We start from the raw sequence: 16,109 nt of genomic DNA, 5'->3' as shown, positions 1-16,109 counted from the left end.
TTCTAAAATCAAAAAAAAAAATTGTGTAGCTTATACACTGGGAGGATTTGGTTCTTTGGATGAAGAGTAGAGATTGGGTTGAGAAAAATCAGCGAAGGTGGCTATGGAGAGAGGGCTGGGGCCAGGGATTACTCCAAAGATGTGCTGGCCGGTAAGGGAAGGAGTCAAAAATCACGATGCATGGAAGATGTCTCTGTGAAATGTTTTTCGCTTCCCTGGGAAAAATAAGAGACATTTGAATTCTTTCAGGGGTCACAATCTAGAAGTAAGGGATGTGAGATACAATCCCAAGACTGAAGAGTAAAGCCTCATTTGACCACCAAATAAAATTAGAACTGTAGGTACAATATGACTCAAATTCTAAACTTCAGTCAAAGGTGACAAGAAATGAGAAACAAAGGGAAAATCAGTTGCTTATCTCACACATTTTATGGAGATTAGTAGCTGTCCTCTAACCTTTTTTTTTCCAGAACATGCTGCCCTCTACAGGCCACACGGATATACACATATGTAAAGATATGCCTAAATAAGGGTTCAGTTATACCCAAATTAATAGGATCAATAGTAAAGATGTGATGAAAAAGAGAGGAGGCAGTTGGTTATATCTGTTGTCTGGAAGGCTTTAGTATCAAGAAGGGAAACAACCAACATTTATAAGCCTCTAATAAACCTTACCTCTTCAGCTGACATAAATATGAGAAATCAAAAATAGTACTATAGACTTATCATAGCATTTTCCCAGAAAAATTTAAAAGTATGTCAATGGTCGTTTTTCCTGTTTTACTAGGGAGGGTGTTTGTACTAGAGAGGGTATTTTACTAGAGAGGGTGTGGAAGAAAGAGGAAGAAGAATAGTTGATATAGTTTGACAGCTTTTACTAACATCTCCAAAGTGTATCAGTTTTTTTTTTTCTTGGTGAGGAAGATTGGCCCTGACCTAACATCTGTTGCCAATCTTCCTCATTGTTTTTTGCTTGAGGAAGACTGTCACTGAGCTAACAGTTGTGCCAATCTTCCTCTATTTTTTATATGTAGGATGGTGCCACAGCATAGTAGGTTTGCACTGAGATCTGAACCCACAAACCCCGGGCCGCCAAAACGGAGTGTGCGAACTTAATCACTACACCACCCGGCTGGACCCCAAAGTATATCAATTTTGATCTAAAACTCAATATATTAAAACTAGGCTCTGAGTTGGGAAATAAAAATCAATGCATTTAAAGGAATATACATGATTTTATCCCAACTGAGAATTTAATCTTTTACACCTTGGTTGCAGTGCAGCGGTCAAAATCTGGCCTAAGAAATGAGAACTACCCTTCATCTTTACTTCAAATCGATTCTTCCATAACAGTTGTGCCATAAACACACACATTTTCTCTCACACACGCACATGCACACACACAGCTGGTATGTTTATTGCTTTAGTCACTAAAGGATTTAGCTGGACAAGCATCACAAAGATGATGGCTGATTTAATTGAATTTATGATCAAATGTTTTTCATTGCAGGAAGAGTAGAAATCACTTATGGGGAGATTTGAATAATTTAAGGGAAGTTCTCTATTTGGCATTATGTTTGTATATCAAGTCTTGAGGGATTAAATGCAGCTGAGGCCTAGCCGAGAATTCGTATAGAGATACACAAAGATATGCTGTATAACAACGTAGTGAGCGCCAGAACTATTGATTCCTTTGTGTTAATATTTCTATTCATTTATATCTCATTTATAGTCTGATTAATAATAAACACACACATATATACTCACCATGAGACGTCTGCTGTAAATCACCACTAGATTTTTCTGAGATCCTCAAAATGCCAAAATGATCTAAAAATGCTCTTTTGGATAAGAGAAAAAATAATTGATTTGGGGGTTGTATATGTGTGTGTTTACAGCATTTTAATGTATCTTTGTTGATGTTGTTAAAGACATAACAAAATCTAATGTTAACATCACTCCCGTGATGGGTATAACAAGGTAATGTGGGATTTGTGCCTTAGGGTATGGACTTTGCACAGTGTCTGCAAGAGAAAGGCTGGTTACCTTTGGAGTCCCCTACCGGCTTGCTCCCCAGTGATGACAGGGGTACTAATCCAAAGCCATGCTCTCAGCCTTTATTCATTGTGTTTTTAGAGGTAAGTCATTCACTCTCCCCATTTAAAAGCCTTAAACAGCAAGAATAACTACTTTCAGTCTCATCACTGGGACCCCCTGAGTCAAGTGGACTCCCTGGCCCTATACCCCTGCTTTAGGCTTCCCCATCAGTTCACATACAGAGAGCATCGCAGAAAAGTTCTAACAGACGCTCTGAACTTGCTAACAGTGTTTATCTACGGGTTTCTCTCAATCTAATTAGGAAAACTGTCTAATAGATGTGTTTCAAGACTTAGGAAAAAATCACAGTTTTGCATTAATTATGTACAATGCTATTTGTTAACATATCACTCTAAGGAAGGAACTGCTGGGGAAGGGAGAATCTTGTTTCTACACAAGAAGTATTTTTAAAAAATGATTTGGAGACCAAGCAGTTTAGCATGTGCTCCTAGAAAGGTAGAATGAACATTCTAGAAGATGTCTGGGGACCCTGTATAACAATGGTATTCATGTTCAAGGACAACTGCTTATTTGAAATGCTCTGACTGGCACAGGAGGGCAGGATGTCCTAAAAACAAAGGGGCATAAGCTAACGTTTGCTGAAGGTGCTCTGTTATTTACATCCTCAACGTATTCAATCCTTACAATAATCCTGCCAAGGGTTTTAAAGATTGAAAATTGGGGCTCAGATTGGTTAGTGAACTTCCTAAATATTATATGGTTCAGTAGTATATCTAAGATTAGAACTTGGCCCCTATGATACCAAAGATTATGCTGACTTTAGGTGCTTTTTTTGCCATTTGTGCCAATAAGGAGCTTTTGCAGCCTTCCTTCCTCTTTTCTATTCTTTCTTGGTTCATATTAACAATATTTATAGACTGTATTCTTACAAAGTCAGTAGGACCTACAGAGCAGACGTTGAATGTACATGTCAACATGAATAGTCTATTAACTGTATCTTCACAGTGAGTGGAAGTTGAGCCCAAACTTTATAGAAAGTCTCCCCAAATGATGATTGGGCCCCTCATCCAATCCTAATTTTCATGATAATAAACCAAGGTAGAGTGTGGAGTAGGCACCAGTGGATACAAAAGATGTCACTGTCGTTAAAATCATCTCTTTCTCCAGTGACTTGACTTATGTTCATCTTAATTTTGAAGCTGAAAATTCACTAAATTCATAAACATTTCTTAATGAAAAGAAAATGAACAAGTAAGTATTGAGGAAAGGGATCTCAAATCCAGCGTTTTTTTTTTTTTTTAAATAAATAAAGAGCGGTAAAAACTTCCGCATTTCTGTTCATGCTCCACTTTTTCCCATGTGGCAATTTTCAATGTTCTGAAGCTGAAGAATTAACATATGTACCGACAGGGACCCAGTGAAGAAGACCTGGCTCTCAATTTGGGAGGGTTATTTAGAAAATGGAGCCCCTCTCAATAGCATCTCATACGTGGTGAAGAGGAAGCTGAGCCTGTATGATATTTTCTGAGTAGAATTAGGGGAGATCAAGGGGGCCAGGAACAACAGCAGAGAGGTGAATTCCTAAGGGAGTTCAAACAGGGTAGAGAGCTGTGTTTCTAACCCCTAGCAGTTCCCAACAGAAGAGAGAGAGAGAGAACACAAGAAGGAGAAAGGAATAGAGACACTTGCAATAGGCAGTGCCCCTCAGGAGGGAACAGCGTGGCTCCTAGAGGGAGGAGGAGCGGAAGGAACGTCTGCTGGCTGTTCTTTGATACTTCCACTATTCCCTCTGCAGATTTATTACACTTATGGGGTCCTCCAGAGCTATCGTCCTCTCCAAGTGCTTACAAATAAAAGACAGAGGTGAGCAGCAAAAATATAAAGCAAGACCTCTGGACACTTGAGTGTAAAATGCAAGGATTCTTCAGTGTAGTTTCCCAAGCAACAGGCATCCACATTGTTATTACACTGGTGGGCCCTTAAAACAAATGAATAGTTTGTATGTTGATCTACAATTGTGCTGTCCAATATGGTTATTTACATTTGAATTATTAAATTTAAATAAAATTTAAAATTCAGTTCCTAAGTCACACTAGACACATGTCAAGTGCTCAAGAGCCACAGGGGGCCAATGGCTGCTGCTCTGGGTGGGCAGATATAGAAGATTTTCATCAACAGAGAAGGTTCTATTGGACAGCACTGCTCTGTACAGGGTACAGAAATGTCAAACCAAACTTTTAGTTATCTCAGAGACTATGAGCCTTCCTGAGAACAATTTCTAACTCTATACTAGGGATGGAAAAGGATTTCTTCCTTATACATAGTTTTGAGGGTACCTAATGTGAACCAGGCAATGTGGAAGCGCCGGAGTCAGAGGCCTACGCTTGTCATCTGATGGGCCAGAGATCAGGCAAAACAGACTGTGTCTGACCTGGCGAGGCCTGGGTTTGCCCCTGGCCCCTCATCTCTTGACTCATCAATGAACAGGAAACCCCAGCACTCAGTACCCACTTGTGGAAAGCAGAACAACCCCAAAGATGTCCACTTGCTAATCCCTGAAGCCTGTGAATGTTACTTTCCATGGCAAAAGGGACTTTGCAGATGTAACTAAGGTTAAAGACCTTAAAATAGGGAGATTAACCTGGATTATACAGGTGAGCCTTAGAACTTTCTCCCACTGGAGGCAGAAGAGATGTGCAAAAGGGGGAGTGAGAGAGATCTGAAGTAGGAGAGATTCACGGCACTGCTGCTGCTTTGAAGGAGGGCGAAGCATGATGAGTAACACAGGGGGCCTTCGGGAGCTGGGTGAGGTTCCCAGCTGACAACCAGCAAGGAAATAGGGCCTCAGAGTGACAACCATAAGAAACTAAATTCTGCCAGCAGTCTAAATGCAGATTCCCCACTAGAGCCTGCAGACAGAGCCCAGGCCTACCAACACCTTGGTTTCGGCCTTGTGATACCCAGATCAGAGACACCAGTTGAGCCCATCCAGACTTCTGCCCAATGGGACTGTGAATAATACGTTTGTGGTGTTTTACACCAATAAATTTATGGTAATTTGTTACGGCAGTCACAGAATACAAATACACCATTTTTTATTTTGAAGAAGCAGAAGAACTTCTTCACTTCACACTTCTAGAATCTGTTTTGGGGAGCAGTTTGAGAAAGCCTAAATCTATCATCCTCTTTTCAAGGACATGAGCAGCCTGGCTGTTCCTGGAAGCTCTGAGATGCTTCAGAAGCATGGTTGGTTTTCTTCTTTAATGAGCTGGATGGCAGAAGGAAGGCATTAGCTGCACCATAAGTCTGTAATTTTGGATGAGGAATCCAAGACATAATCTGAACGGATGAAAAACAACGGCTGCTGCCGACTCCCAAGCCTGGCACGTACTGCCAATTAGTAAGAGAGAAGACGAATATTTTCTCTCTATCAGAAGGGGAACAAAAAACTCATGTCTGACAGATAACAGCACGGGGCCTGCCCTCAACCATCACCAGGGTTTATTAATGACAGTGAATTCTTCGCTACAAAAAGACAGACATGGACAAGAAATCTGGCAATGACCAAAATGAGAATAATCTCATTGGGGGCAGTGGGAGCTGTATGGAACAGGCGGCAAATCTCACCAGCAGGGCCTGAGTGGGTGGTCAGCCTGCTGTGAACTCTATCTCCCCAGGATAGAGAAAGTCAGCTTTCTACTTCATTCCAGCTCTCCTGCTGCCTAAACCCTAGACTGGGAACAAATGTCGTCAGTTCTCAGAAGAGATCTCCCTACCCAAATTTGTAGTAAGAACAAAATAAAATCAGATGGTGATAAACACTGGAATATCAGAGTTTTTAAACTGATGATATTTCTTTCACAGGATTCATTGGGCCATATGTTCCAAGCTGTAATTCTCAATAGCACTGATCATTTGACCTTACTGAGCATGTTTTTTATTTCAAGTTATAAAATAGAGATGATAATATCTGCCCTGACTACCTCTCAAGATTGTTGTAAGGATGTGACAACATATAAGAAAGGAAATCCTATATTGCAAAAGACTGCCCAAATGTTAATTACCATTACTACTCCCATCACAGCTATGACTATGGAGCAGTGAGTGTGTGTTAGGTCTTTGACTAGGTACGTTTCACATGTTATCACATTTATGCTGCTGCTACTATAAGTGATCAGGGCTAGGCCTTCAGCAAATTTGCCAACTTTCTCTTGCACAGCTCTCTCTTTGTTCTCCTGGCACCTGTCCCCAACCTGTGTCTTCGGGTGGATCTTCATGCTGTCTTCTTTGAGACTCTCTAGGCCTCCCATCAGAGCCTGGAAACCATCTCTTATTTTAGGACCTCCTCCTTTTCCTTTCAAGAATCCACTCTGCAATTTTCTGGAAGAACTGCTTTCTGTTACATGGCAAGGGGTTTAATGGATGTGATAAACATCACACCTAAATAATCCTTTCAGGAACTGAACCAATGATCCATTCTTGTAAAAATGAATGTCCTTAGAAATTGCCCTGAACTATGACTTTCAAGCAGGCAGATGAGATTTTGGGGCCTCCAAACAATACCATGTGTGGTGGTCCAAGGTCAGGACAAGAGACCTACTTGGATCTGACTGTCCATGTGTTGAAAACTGTATTTTCAAGGGTATGGAATGTGGTGAGAAACCACACCCCACGTGGCCTCCCAATGCTGGACATATGAATAAAACAAATATGACGAATATAAGGAATCCACAGAGCTGGGCAGTTGACTATTGCAGCCCCTGCTCATCCTTTGAGTTGAGAGGATGGAATTCCAAAATGTCTGCTTTAGTGTCTGCTGTAGAGCTTTTCATCCCAGGAAACCCATCCCTAAGAAAAGGGTGTTGATGATGGAAATAATAATTTCTTTGAAAATATTGTGAGAAGAAATCTCCAGGCACTAAATAAATTAAAACTGTTACTTTGAAGTAAATAGAATAATAACAAAAATTATCAACAAAGAAAAAATGTGAAAGTAGAGAAAGATGATTTAAAGATCTGGCTCAACTCAAGTGCTCCTCCTAGTGTTGATAACTGCTCTGACTGCCTCTCACATTTCTAAACAACTGGCAAAGAAACGGAAAGCTCACTTACTTTGCCATATACTATTATTTTAGAAAATTTTAGATCAACTTAGAATAATAAGGCAGAGTAGAAAACAGGGCCTTTAGGTTTCTTGAGAAGGCACTCATTTAAATCTTAAAGGAAGGCAATCAGTTACGACAATAAGAAAAATACAATAGATAGTCACCAACATAAATATACAGAGCGAAATTCATGTTATTCCTCTAAATATTATTTTAAACACATTATGTTTTATGTACATGTAACACAACTATCTAGCAAGTCATTTTTAAAATGTGTTTTGGAAGTTAACTACCAAAATAGATAAAATATTCAAGGAAAATTCAAGAATACAAAGTTAGGAAATACTTCTAAATCGTCTATATCAGGGTTTGTGACTTTCAAATATATGCAGGTAAATGTTTTCTTCTTCTCTAATTTTCTATTTCCGTAAAGGTAGCTTCATTACAATATCTCTTGTATTTGTTATCAATTTTAGAGTATCAGTTTTTTAAATTCTTAGGAGAAATACAATTGGATTTTAACAAGAAGGATTGTAAGCAGAATGAGAGCATGTGGGTGGAGCTAGCAGGACAGGGTTGGCGTACACGTAGTCATGTCTGTGGACGTGCTTCGCTTTATTAGCAATGAGCTATGTTTTCCAAATCTGTCTTCTGTGACTGTGGGGATTTATGCTTAGTTCTCTCTTTGCTACTTTCAAACCTCCAAAATTGTTCAGCTGTTAAAAAGTTCCAAAACAAGCAAATCTGTTCCTGGAATCTTACCCTTAACTGTGCTGGAGAGCATATACTAAGACTTCTTCTCCAGCCAAAATAATAAAAGATCTTTTAAGTGGCTGAAATTCTTAGTTGATTGCACATACATGCCAATGTCAGACAACTATAAATAGAGAGATCTGGAAGAAAAATAGAGAGAGTCTTTATAACTCCAGTGAAATAAAATGGAATGTTTTGAAGGCAGACAGAAAACAGTACATGTATTTATAAAATTAAGATTTATCTCCCTTTAATCCCAAATCTCCTTTAAGTAGGAAGAGACTACATGGATCATGCACTTCCAGCATGAGGGAATAAAAAGACTTTCTTTTCTTTATTAATATATATTTATTATTCTCAATCCTATAATTAAAATTTCTTCTTTATATTATCCTTTTGAGTTTAGATATCTGCTGGATCTTTTGATATTTTTCTCCCATCACTGCTTTGTTTCCCCAGAATACTAAAAAATCCTTCAAAGGATAAAATTACGCCCATGGTTACTGGTATAAATGAAGTCAGCAGGGAATTGCATGGGTGTTACCTAGGGCAGACTTTGCCCCCAAATAAACTGGGTCACTTGTTATAGCCATTCAAAGAGAGGATTCATTTCTCTAGAAATTCTTAACTCTCTTAGGCAGGTTAACATATCCTCTAGCTTTAATAGCTGAGTTAATGCATATTTTTAAAGCCATTGTTACTTCTAATTTTGAACAGTGACTTACTTTTTTTTATGCTAACCTGTCTATCTTATATTAACCCATCAAAATGGAATCCAAATTCAAATCTTGCAAATTAGTTCACTTTATTTTGAACGTATTACTGCTGTACAAGAGAATTTACCAATTGCTTTAGTTTCGTAATTGTGCTGTAGAAAAGCAAATTAGTGAGCAGCGATGGAGAAAGCCAGAACTTGCTTCATAGCCTTTAAACGCAGTTCTTCCAAATCTAGACCTCACTTTGAAGTGAGAGATGTTGAAATGTTGATGGTGGTCGCAAGGTCACAAGTCCATTTGAAGAAAGAATCAATAACGTAATTAATGTCTCTGACTTCTCAGTTCTCTCTAAATTACATTGGGTTTGAATTGGCTAGAGGCTATAGCTCGGCTCTAAGGATTCAGTCCATAACAATGGGATACCAGAAAGTAATACTTTTATAATATTTTCAGTGATGATTTTATTACTTAGTGTTTTCTAAAATAAATCCTTAAGTCAACAAAAAATAAGACTTACGGGAACTCAAAAATAGCACGGTTCTGAACAAGTCATGTTTGTAATTTTAAAATCAAGCTCCGCTTTTAACATTTTTCCTAAAACATTTTAAAAGTAATCTAAGGGTACAACTCAGTTTATTAAATGACTTTGAATTAATTCTAATTTTTTCAAGAAAGCCTATGTGATGGAGAGATCAAAAGAAAAACATTAACCGCAATTTCTACCAACGGATTAAACAGACTTTACATGAAAATCTAATACTTCCTTCAGTATGTTAGAACTTGTTTTCATAGAAAAACTATAAATCCTACGTGTATGGAAAATGCAAACAATAAATGTTTCTGAAGTGATAGCTTAAAGAAAAATTGCGTTTTCATTTTGTGAAAAATCATATTCTAAAGAATTCTTATTTGCCCTCAAAAGGAAAAGCATATTTACTGATATCTAGCATCTTCTAAGAAAAATTTAGAGATTGAGCACAATGCGCATAGGTTTTAAAATTTCTAAAGAAGCAATACCAGAAGATTGCACATCCTGATTTTTGTCGACAGAATTAACTACTCTTGTTGCGACGTGAACGATTCCACTCAGAGAAAGGATGACATCAGGTCTTAGGTGGTCAGAATGAAGTGAAGCAATGCTTGAACACTACTTCAATTTTACTTTCCTTTTTGAAAGACAGGAAATAACCTAGTTTCTTCTGGGATAGAGTAACATAAATGCACAAAAGCATCTTCTCTGATACGCATCTCACTAGGCACTATGGAATAGTTGAACAAGAAAGGCCATTCCTCTGAGTGTTAGAATGCCTATGATGGCAGGTGCTGAATACAAGTTGCAAAAATGAACAACTAGAGTGGATCAGGTGTAAACAGCGTGGGGTCATATCCACCAGAGGCCAGAGGAAGAAATATCACTTAGCATCATCTACAGACCTCCCCATCTTTTGTAGACCATTCTAAGTGGATAGGAACTACCATTTATCTTCCTGGGTGATTTGGAAGTCATTCTAGCTCTGTCCCTTTGAAGGAAGGAAGTGGAAAGCCATCTAAATTGCAGGCTATTCCCCACAAATGCTACTATGTGTACATTTGCCAGATTTTCCTGTTACTTCAAAGATAGGGTTAGAGACTCAAATGTTTTATCAAGAATTATTTCGTGAAGTAGTTACCTGGTTAGACAAACTTTTTGAACAATTATGAGAGCGGAATGTGTTTGATCATTTAATTAAGGTAGGAACTGTGTACTGCATATATTACCTGGTGTATGGAAGCACATAATTAAAATGTTAGACCACTGACCAGTAAAGTGAGGGGGAGGGTAGGAGGGTGAGGAACACATACAGAGTGCTCCCAGCAGAGGGCATGCCTCCCAGGGGAGACTGTAGATATGAAGAACTGACTCTTCAAATGGCAAATGCAAAACCTTGTATTAGACAAAAATATTTATATCAGTGTGTTCTTCCAAGTATAAATTTAATCAAAATAAATTGACAAATTTTTCAAATAAACCACTGTAGAATTTAATGTATTCATCCCATGAATTCCTCATAATAAGCTATCCATTGTTTTGACTGACAGCATTGACTAAAGGCATTTTTATTATATAAAGGCTTTTTATTGTTTTTTTATTTTCATAACTGATGGTGTCTAAAATTTAACACGTCATAACAGTAAAAAAGGAGACAATAACAGTACATTCTCCATTGACAAAATTGTGTTATGAAAAATTATAGTTTATTTCATCAAAGCAGTTCTGGTTACCTTTTCCCCAGCATAACACTTGACACATGATACCCACAAATACATGAGAGTGACTCAACTGCTCTGCTTTCCAACTTTCAATGATTTACTAACAGGTTGGCTTGCAATAAAAGACCTCTGAATAACTTGAGAAAGCTGGATCTTCAGATTTTGTCAAATTTTGAAATCCATAAATAAAACTATTTCAACAAGGTCAGATGAGAGAATAGAAATTAAATAAATGGAGTACATATACTTCAAGTGATACAGGTACCTAGCTTCCCAAGAAAGCTTAGAGGAATAAATGGGTAAATTGGAAAAATCTGATAAAATCAGTTTTATCTAGCTCAAAGGTTGTCACCAACATTATTTAGATTAGAAAGTCAGTCATTATATTACACTTAATAAATGTTATTTTGCCCATGCTAAAACATTTCTTGGAATCTAGTTACAAGAAGTTGACCCCAATGAACTTTTGGATTTACAGCTCTGAAGCAATGCCACATTGCTCTAGGAACCCAAACTCATACAACACTGTTGGCTCAGGGTGAACATGGCAGCTGGCACACAGTCAGGGCTTAATAACTGTTTACTGGTTAAATGATTGGACAATTGGATGAACAAAGGAAAAAATGTCATGACAACCTTCTCAGGAGAGCGTTAAAAATTAAAAGGGAAAGAGAGAGAGAATGAACACAATCTTTATAAAGACTTACTTATTCCATGCTTGTCTAAGGTTTTTAGAGCTGTACAGGGTAAAGCGTTCTGAAATAAAAAAGAAAAATGATAAACAATCTTTGTTTCAAGTGTATATATTGCAAGTATGTCAAAAAAAAAAGACCCTCAACTTTCAAAAAGATAGTGTTTAATTTAGCCAAAGCTATGCTAGCCACAGTAGGTCTTCACCCTTAGATTGGGCAGTTATAAAGAGTAAAACAGGACGATCTTAACATTCTAAACAATGAAGCATTGTTTTCTTTTGTTTAGGGTGACTTATTGTATAATCTGGTTTCCTAGTAACTATTTCTTAAAATTACTAAGTTTTAATTCGGTCAAAAGAAGAAACTCAAATTCCAAACTTCTTAACTGTAAGTAGATTTATAGAATATTGACACATGGGTCAAATGAGACCTGCTGTTTTCTCCATGAAGACATCGCTGACCAAATGTAGTAATGTTGGCTCTCCTTTCTTAATACTATACAGTATTTACATATGCTCAAAGCCAAACTACCAATGTCCTATAATGTGTATTTATATTTATCATTGAAAAACATTTATGATATTTTTAAAATTAAAATGTAACATTTGTTTTACCAAGTTAAACAATAAGGTGGCATAGAATAGATATTAATAATCTCCCCTCTTGCTCCCCATTTTTCACTCCTGATGATATAGCAATTGTTAATGGCTTGGCATGTCTCTTTTCATATATTTCATACAAACCCATCCATATATACTAATATATATTCTATTTTAATTTTTAAAATGGATTGTATAATAAACATTCTCTGAAATTTCTTTAGGCACTTAATAATATATAGCAGACAGTCCTTTAATAATATATAGTGGAGAGTCCTTCAAATAAAAAAATAGATGTAACAATTGTTTTAAAACTGTAAAATAATTCCATAGAAGTACCATAAGTTATTTGGCCAATATAGAACTGCTTGGCAAATGGTATGCACATTTTACATTTTAATAGATGCTGACAGATTACTTTTCATTTTCCCATCAGCAATAAAAAATAATGTCTTTTTTATATCTTGCATCCCTAAGATGCAAGGATGGTTCAATATGTACAAATCAACAAATGTGATACATCACATTAATAGAATGAGAGAGAAAAATCACACGATCATCTCAATAGATGCAAAAAAAGCATTTGACAAAATGCAACATCCATTCATGATAAAAATTCTCAATGAATTGGGTATAGAAGGAACATAACTCAACACAAGAAAATCCATATATGACAAGCCCATAGCTAATATCATGCTCAATGGTGAAAGGTTGAAAGCTTTTCCTCTAAGATAAGGAAGAAGACAAGAGTGCCCACTCTCACCACTCCTATTCAACATGGTACTGGAAGTCCTAGCCAGAGAAAGGAAGGAAGGAAGGGAGGGAGAGAGGAAGGAAGGGCATCCAAATTGGAAAAGAACAAGTAAAATTGTCTCCTTTTGCAGATGACGTCATTTGATACATAGAAAATCTTAAAGACTCCACCAAAAAACTATTAGAACTAATAAACAAATTCAGTAAAGTTACAGGACACAAAATCAATATACAAAAATCAGCTGCATTTCTATATACTAACAATGAATTACCTGAAAAAGAAATAAAGAAAACAATCCCACTTACCATAGCATCAAAAACAATAAAATACCTAGGAATAAATTTAAACAAAGAGGTGAAAGATCTGTACACTGAAAACTATAAGACATTGATGAAAGAAAGTGAAAAAGACACAAATAAATGGAAAGATATTCCATGTTCATGACTGGAGCATCAAGATTCCAATATCATTTTTGTTTTTTACAGAAGTAGAAAAAACAAACATAAAATTCATATGGAACCCCAAAGGACCCTAAATAACCAAAGCAATCTTGAGAAAGAAGAACTAAGCTAGGGGCATCATAGTCCCCATATTATAAAGCTATAATAATCAAAAAAATATGGTACTGGCATAAAAACAGACACATAGACTAATGGAACAGAATCGAGAGCTCAGAAATAAACACATGCATATATGGCCAACTAATATCCAACAAAGGAATCAAAATATTCAATGGAGAAAAGATGGCTTCTTCAATTAATAGTGCTAGGAAAACTGGATATTCACATGCAAAAAAATGAAACTGAACCCCTATCTTATATCACTCACAAAAATTAACTTGAAAAGAATTAAAGACTTAAATTAAGACCTGAAGCCATAGAAGAAAATATAGGGAAAAATCTCCTTGACATTGGTCTTGGCAATGATTTTATGGATACAACACTCAAAAAGCAAAAATAAACAGTGAGACTGCATCTAGCAAAAAAGCTTCTGTGCCACAAAAAAAGCAATCAGTGAAATGAAAAGGCAACCTACAGATTGGGAGAAAATATTTGCAAATCTCATATCAGATAAGAGGTTAAAATCCAAAATATATAAGGAACTTATATAACTCAATAGCAAAAAAATAAATACAGGCATACCTTGGAGATATTGTGGATTCGGTTCTAGACCACCATAATAAAGTGAAGATCTCAATAAAGTGAGTCACACAAATTTTTTGGTCTCCTAGTGCATATAAAATTTATGTTTACACTATACTGTAGTCTATTAAGTGTGCAAAAGCCTGTCTACAAAAACAATGTTACATACCTTAATTAAAAAACACTTTACAGCTAAAAAAATGCTATTATCTGAGCCTTCATCAAGTCAAAATCTTTTTGCTGATGGAGGGTCTTGCCTTGATTTTGATGGCTGCTGACTGATCAAGGTGGTGGTGCTGAAGATTCGGGTGGCGGAAGCAATTTCTTAAGATAAGACAACAGTGAAGTTTGCTAAATTGATTGACTCTTCCTTTCAAAAATGATTTCTCTGTAGCATGCAGCGCTGTTGGATAGCATTTACCCACAGAATTTCTGAAATTGGAGGCAATCCTCTCTAATTCTGCTGCTTCTTTATCCACTAAGTTTATGTAATATTCTAAATTCTTCGTTATCATTTCAACAATTTTCACAGCATCTTTACTATGAGTAGATTCCATCTCAAGAAACCACTTTCTTTGCTCATCCATCAGAAGCAACTCCTCATCTGTTCAGGTTTTACCATGAGATTGTAGCAATTCAGTCACATCTTCAGGCTCCATTCCTAATTCTGATCCCTTTCTACTTCCACCACATCTGCAGTTATTTCTTCCACTGAAGTCTTCAACCCATCAGTCATCCATGAGGGTTGGAATCAACTACTTCCAAACTCCTGTTAATGTTGATATTTTGACCTCTTTCCATGAGTCATGAACATTCTTAATGGCATTTAGAATGGTGAATCCTTTCCAGAAGGCTTTTAATTTACATAGTCCAGATCCATCAGAGGACTTACTGTCTATGGCAGCTATAGCCTTACGAAATGTATTTCTTAAATAATAAGACTTGAAAATCAAAATTACTCCCTGATCCACGGGCTCCAGAATGGATGTTGTGTTAGCAGGCATGGACACAACATTCTTCTCCATGCACATATCCATCAGAGCTCTTGGGTGACCAGGTGCATTGTCAATGAGCACTAACAGTTTGAAAGGAATCTTTTCTTCTGAGCAGTAGGTCTCAACAGTGGGCTTAAAATATTCATTAAATCATGTTGTAAACAATGTGCTGTCATCCAGGCTTTGTTGTTTTGTTTATAGAGCACAGCCCGAGTGGATTTAGCCTAATTCTTAAGGGGCCTAGGATTTTCAGGATGGTAAATGAGCACTGGCTTCACCTTAATGTCCCCAGCTGCATTAGTCACTAACAAGAGAGTCAGCCTGTCCTTTGAAGCTTTGAAGCCATGCATTGACTTCTCCTCTTTAGCTATGAAAGTCCTAAATGGCATCTTCTTCCAATAGAAGATTGTTTGGTCTGCATTGAAAATCTGCTGTTTAGTGTAGCCACCTTGATTAATGATCTTAGCTAGATCTTCAGGAGAATTTGCTGCAGCTTCTACATCAGCACTTGCTGCTTTCCCTTGCACTTTTATGTTATTGACATGGTTTCTTTTCTTAAACTTCATGAGCCAACTTCTGCTAGCTTCAAACTTTTTTCTGCAGCTTCCTAACCTCTCTCAGCCTTCATAGACTTGAAGAGAGTTAGGGTCTTGCTATGAATTAGGCTTTGGTTTAATGGAATATTGTCACTGGTTTTATCTTCCAGCCAGACCACTAGAACTTTCTCCATATCAGTAATAAGGCTGTTTCACTTTCTTATCATTCATGTGTTCACTGCAATAGCACTTTTAGTTTCCTTCAAGAACTTGTCCTTTACATGCACAACTTGGCTAACTGTTTGACCCATCCTGGCTTTTGACACTCCTTCCTCACTAAGCTCAATAATTTCTAGCTTTTGATTTAAAGTGAGAGACCTGTGAGTCACTTGGACAACTAGAGGCCATTGTAGGGTTATTAATTGGCCTGATTTCAATACTGTTGTGTCTCAGGGAATAGGGAGACTGGAGGAGAGGGAGAGAGATGGTGGAATGGCTAGGTGGTGGAG

At 37.2% G+C, this 16,109-nt stretch overlaps 1 protein-coding gene across 1 annotated transcript in view; it reads right to left on the bottom strand.

Annotated features, from left to right (window-relative positions):
* CDK14 (cyclin dependent kinase 14) overlaps window positions 1-16,109 on the bottom strand; it is a 550,173-nt gene that overhangs the window by 102,192 nt on the left and 431,872 nt on the right. Inside the window, exon 12 of the mRNA XM_046669616.1 lies at window positions 11,590-11,638. Coding sequence (XP_046525572.1) covers window positions 11,590-11,638 — 49 coding nt within the window. The remainder of the gene's footprint in view (window positions 1-11,589; window positions 11,639-16,109) is intronic.

Source organism: Equus quagga, chromosome 8, assembly GCF_021613505.1.
Source record: "Equus quagga isolate Etosha38 chromosome 8, UCLA_HA_Equagga_1.0, whole genome shotgun sequence".
NCBI lineage: Eukaryota > Metazoa > Chordata > Mammalia > Perissodactyla > Equidae > Equus > Equus quagga.
Note: the sequence above shows the minus strand (reverse complement) of the source record. Positions and strands in the feature narration are given on the sequence as shown.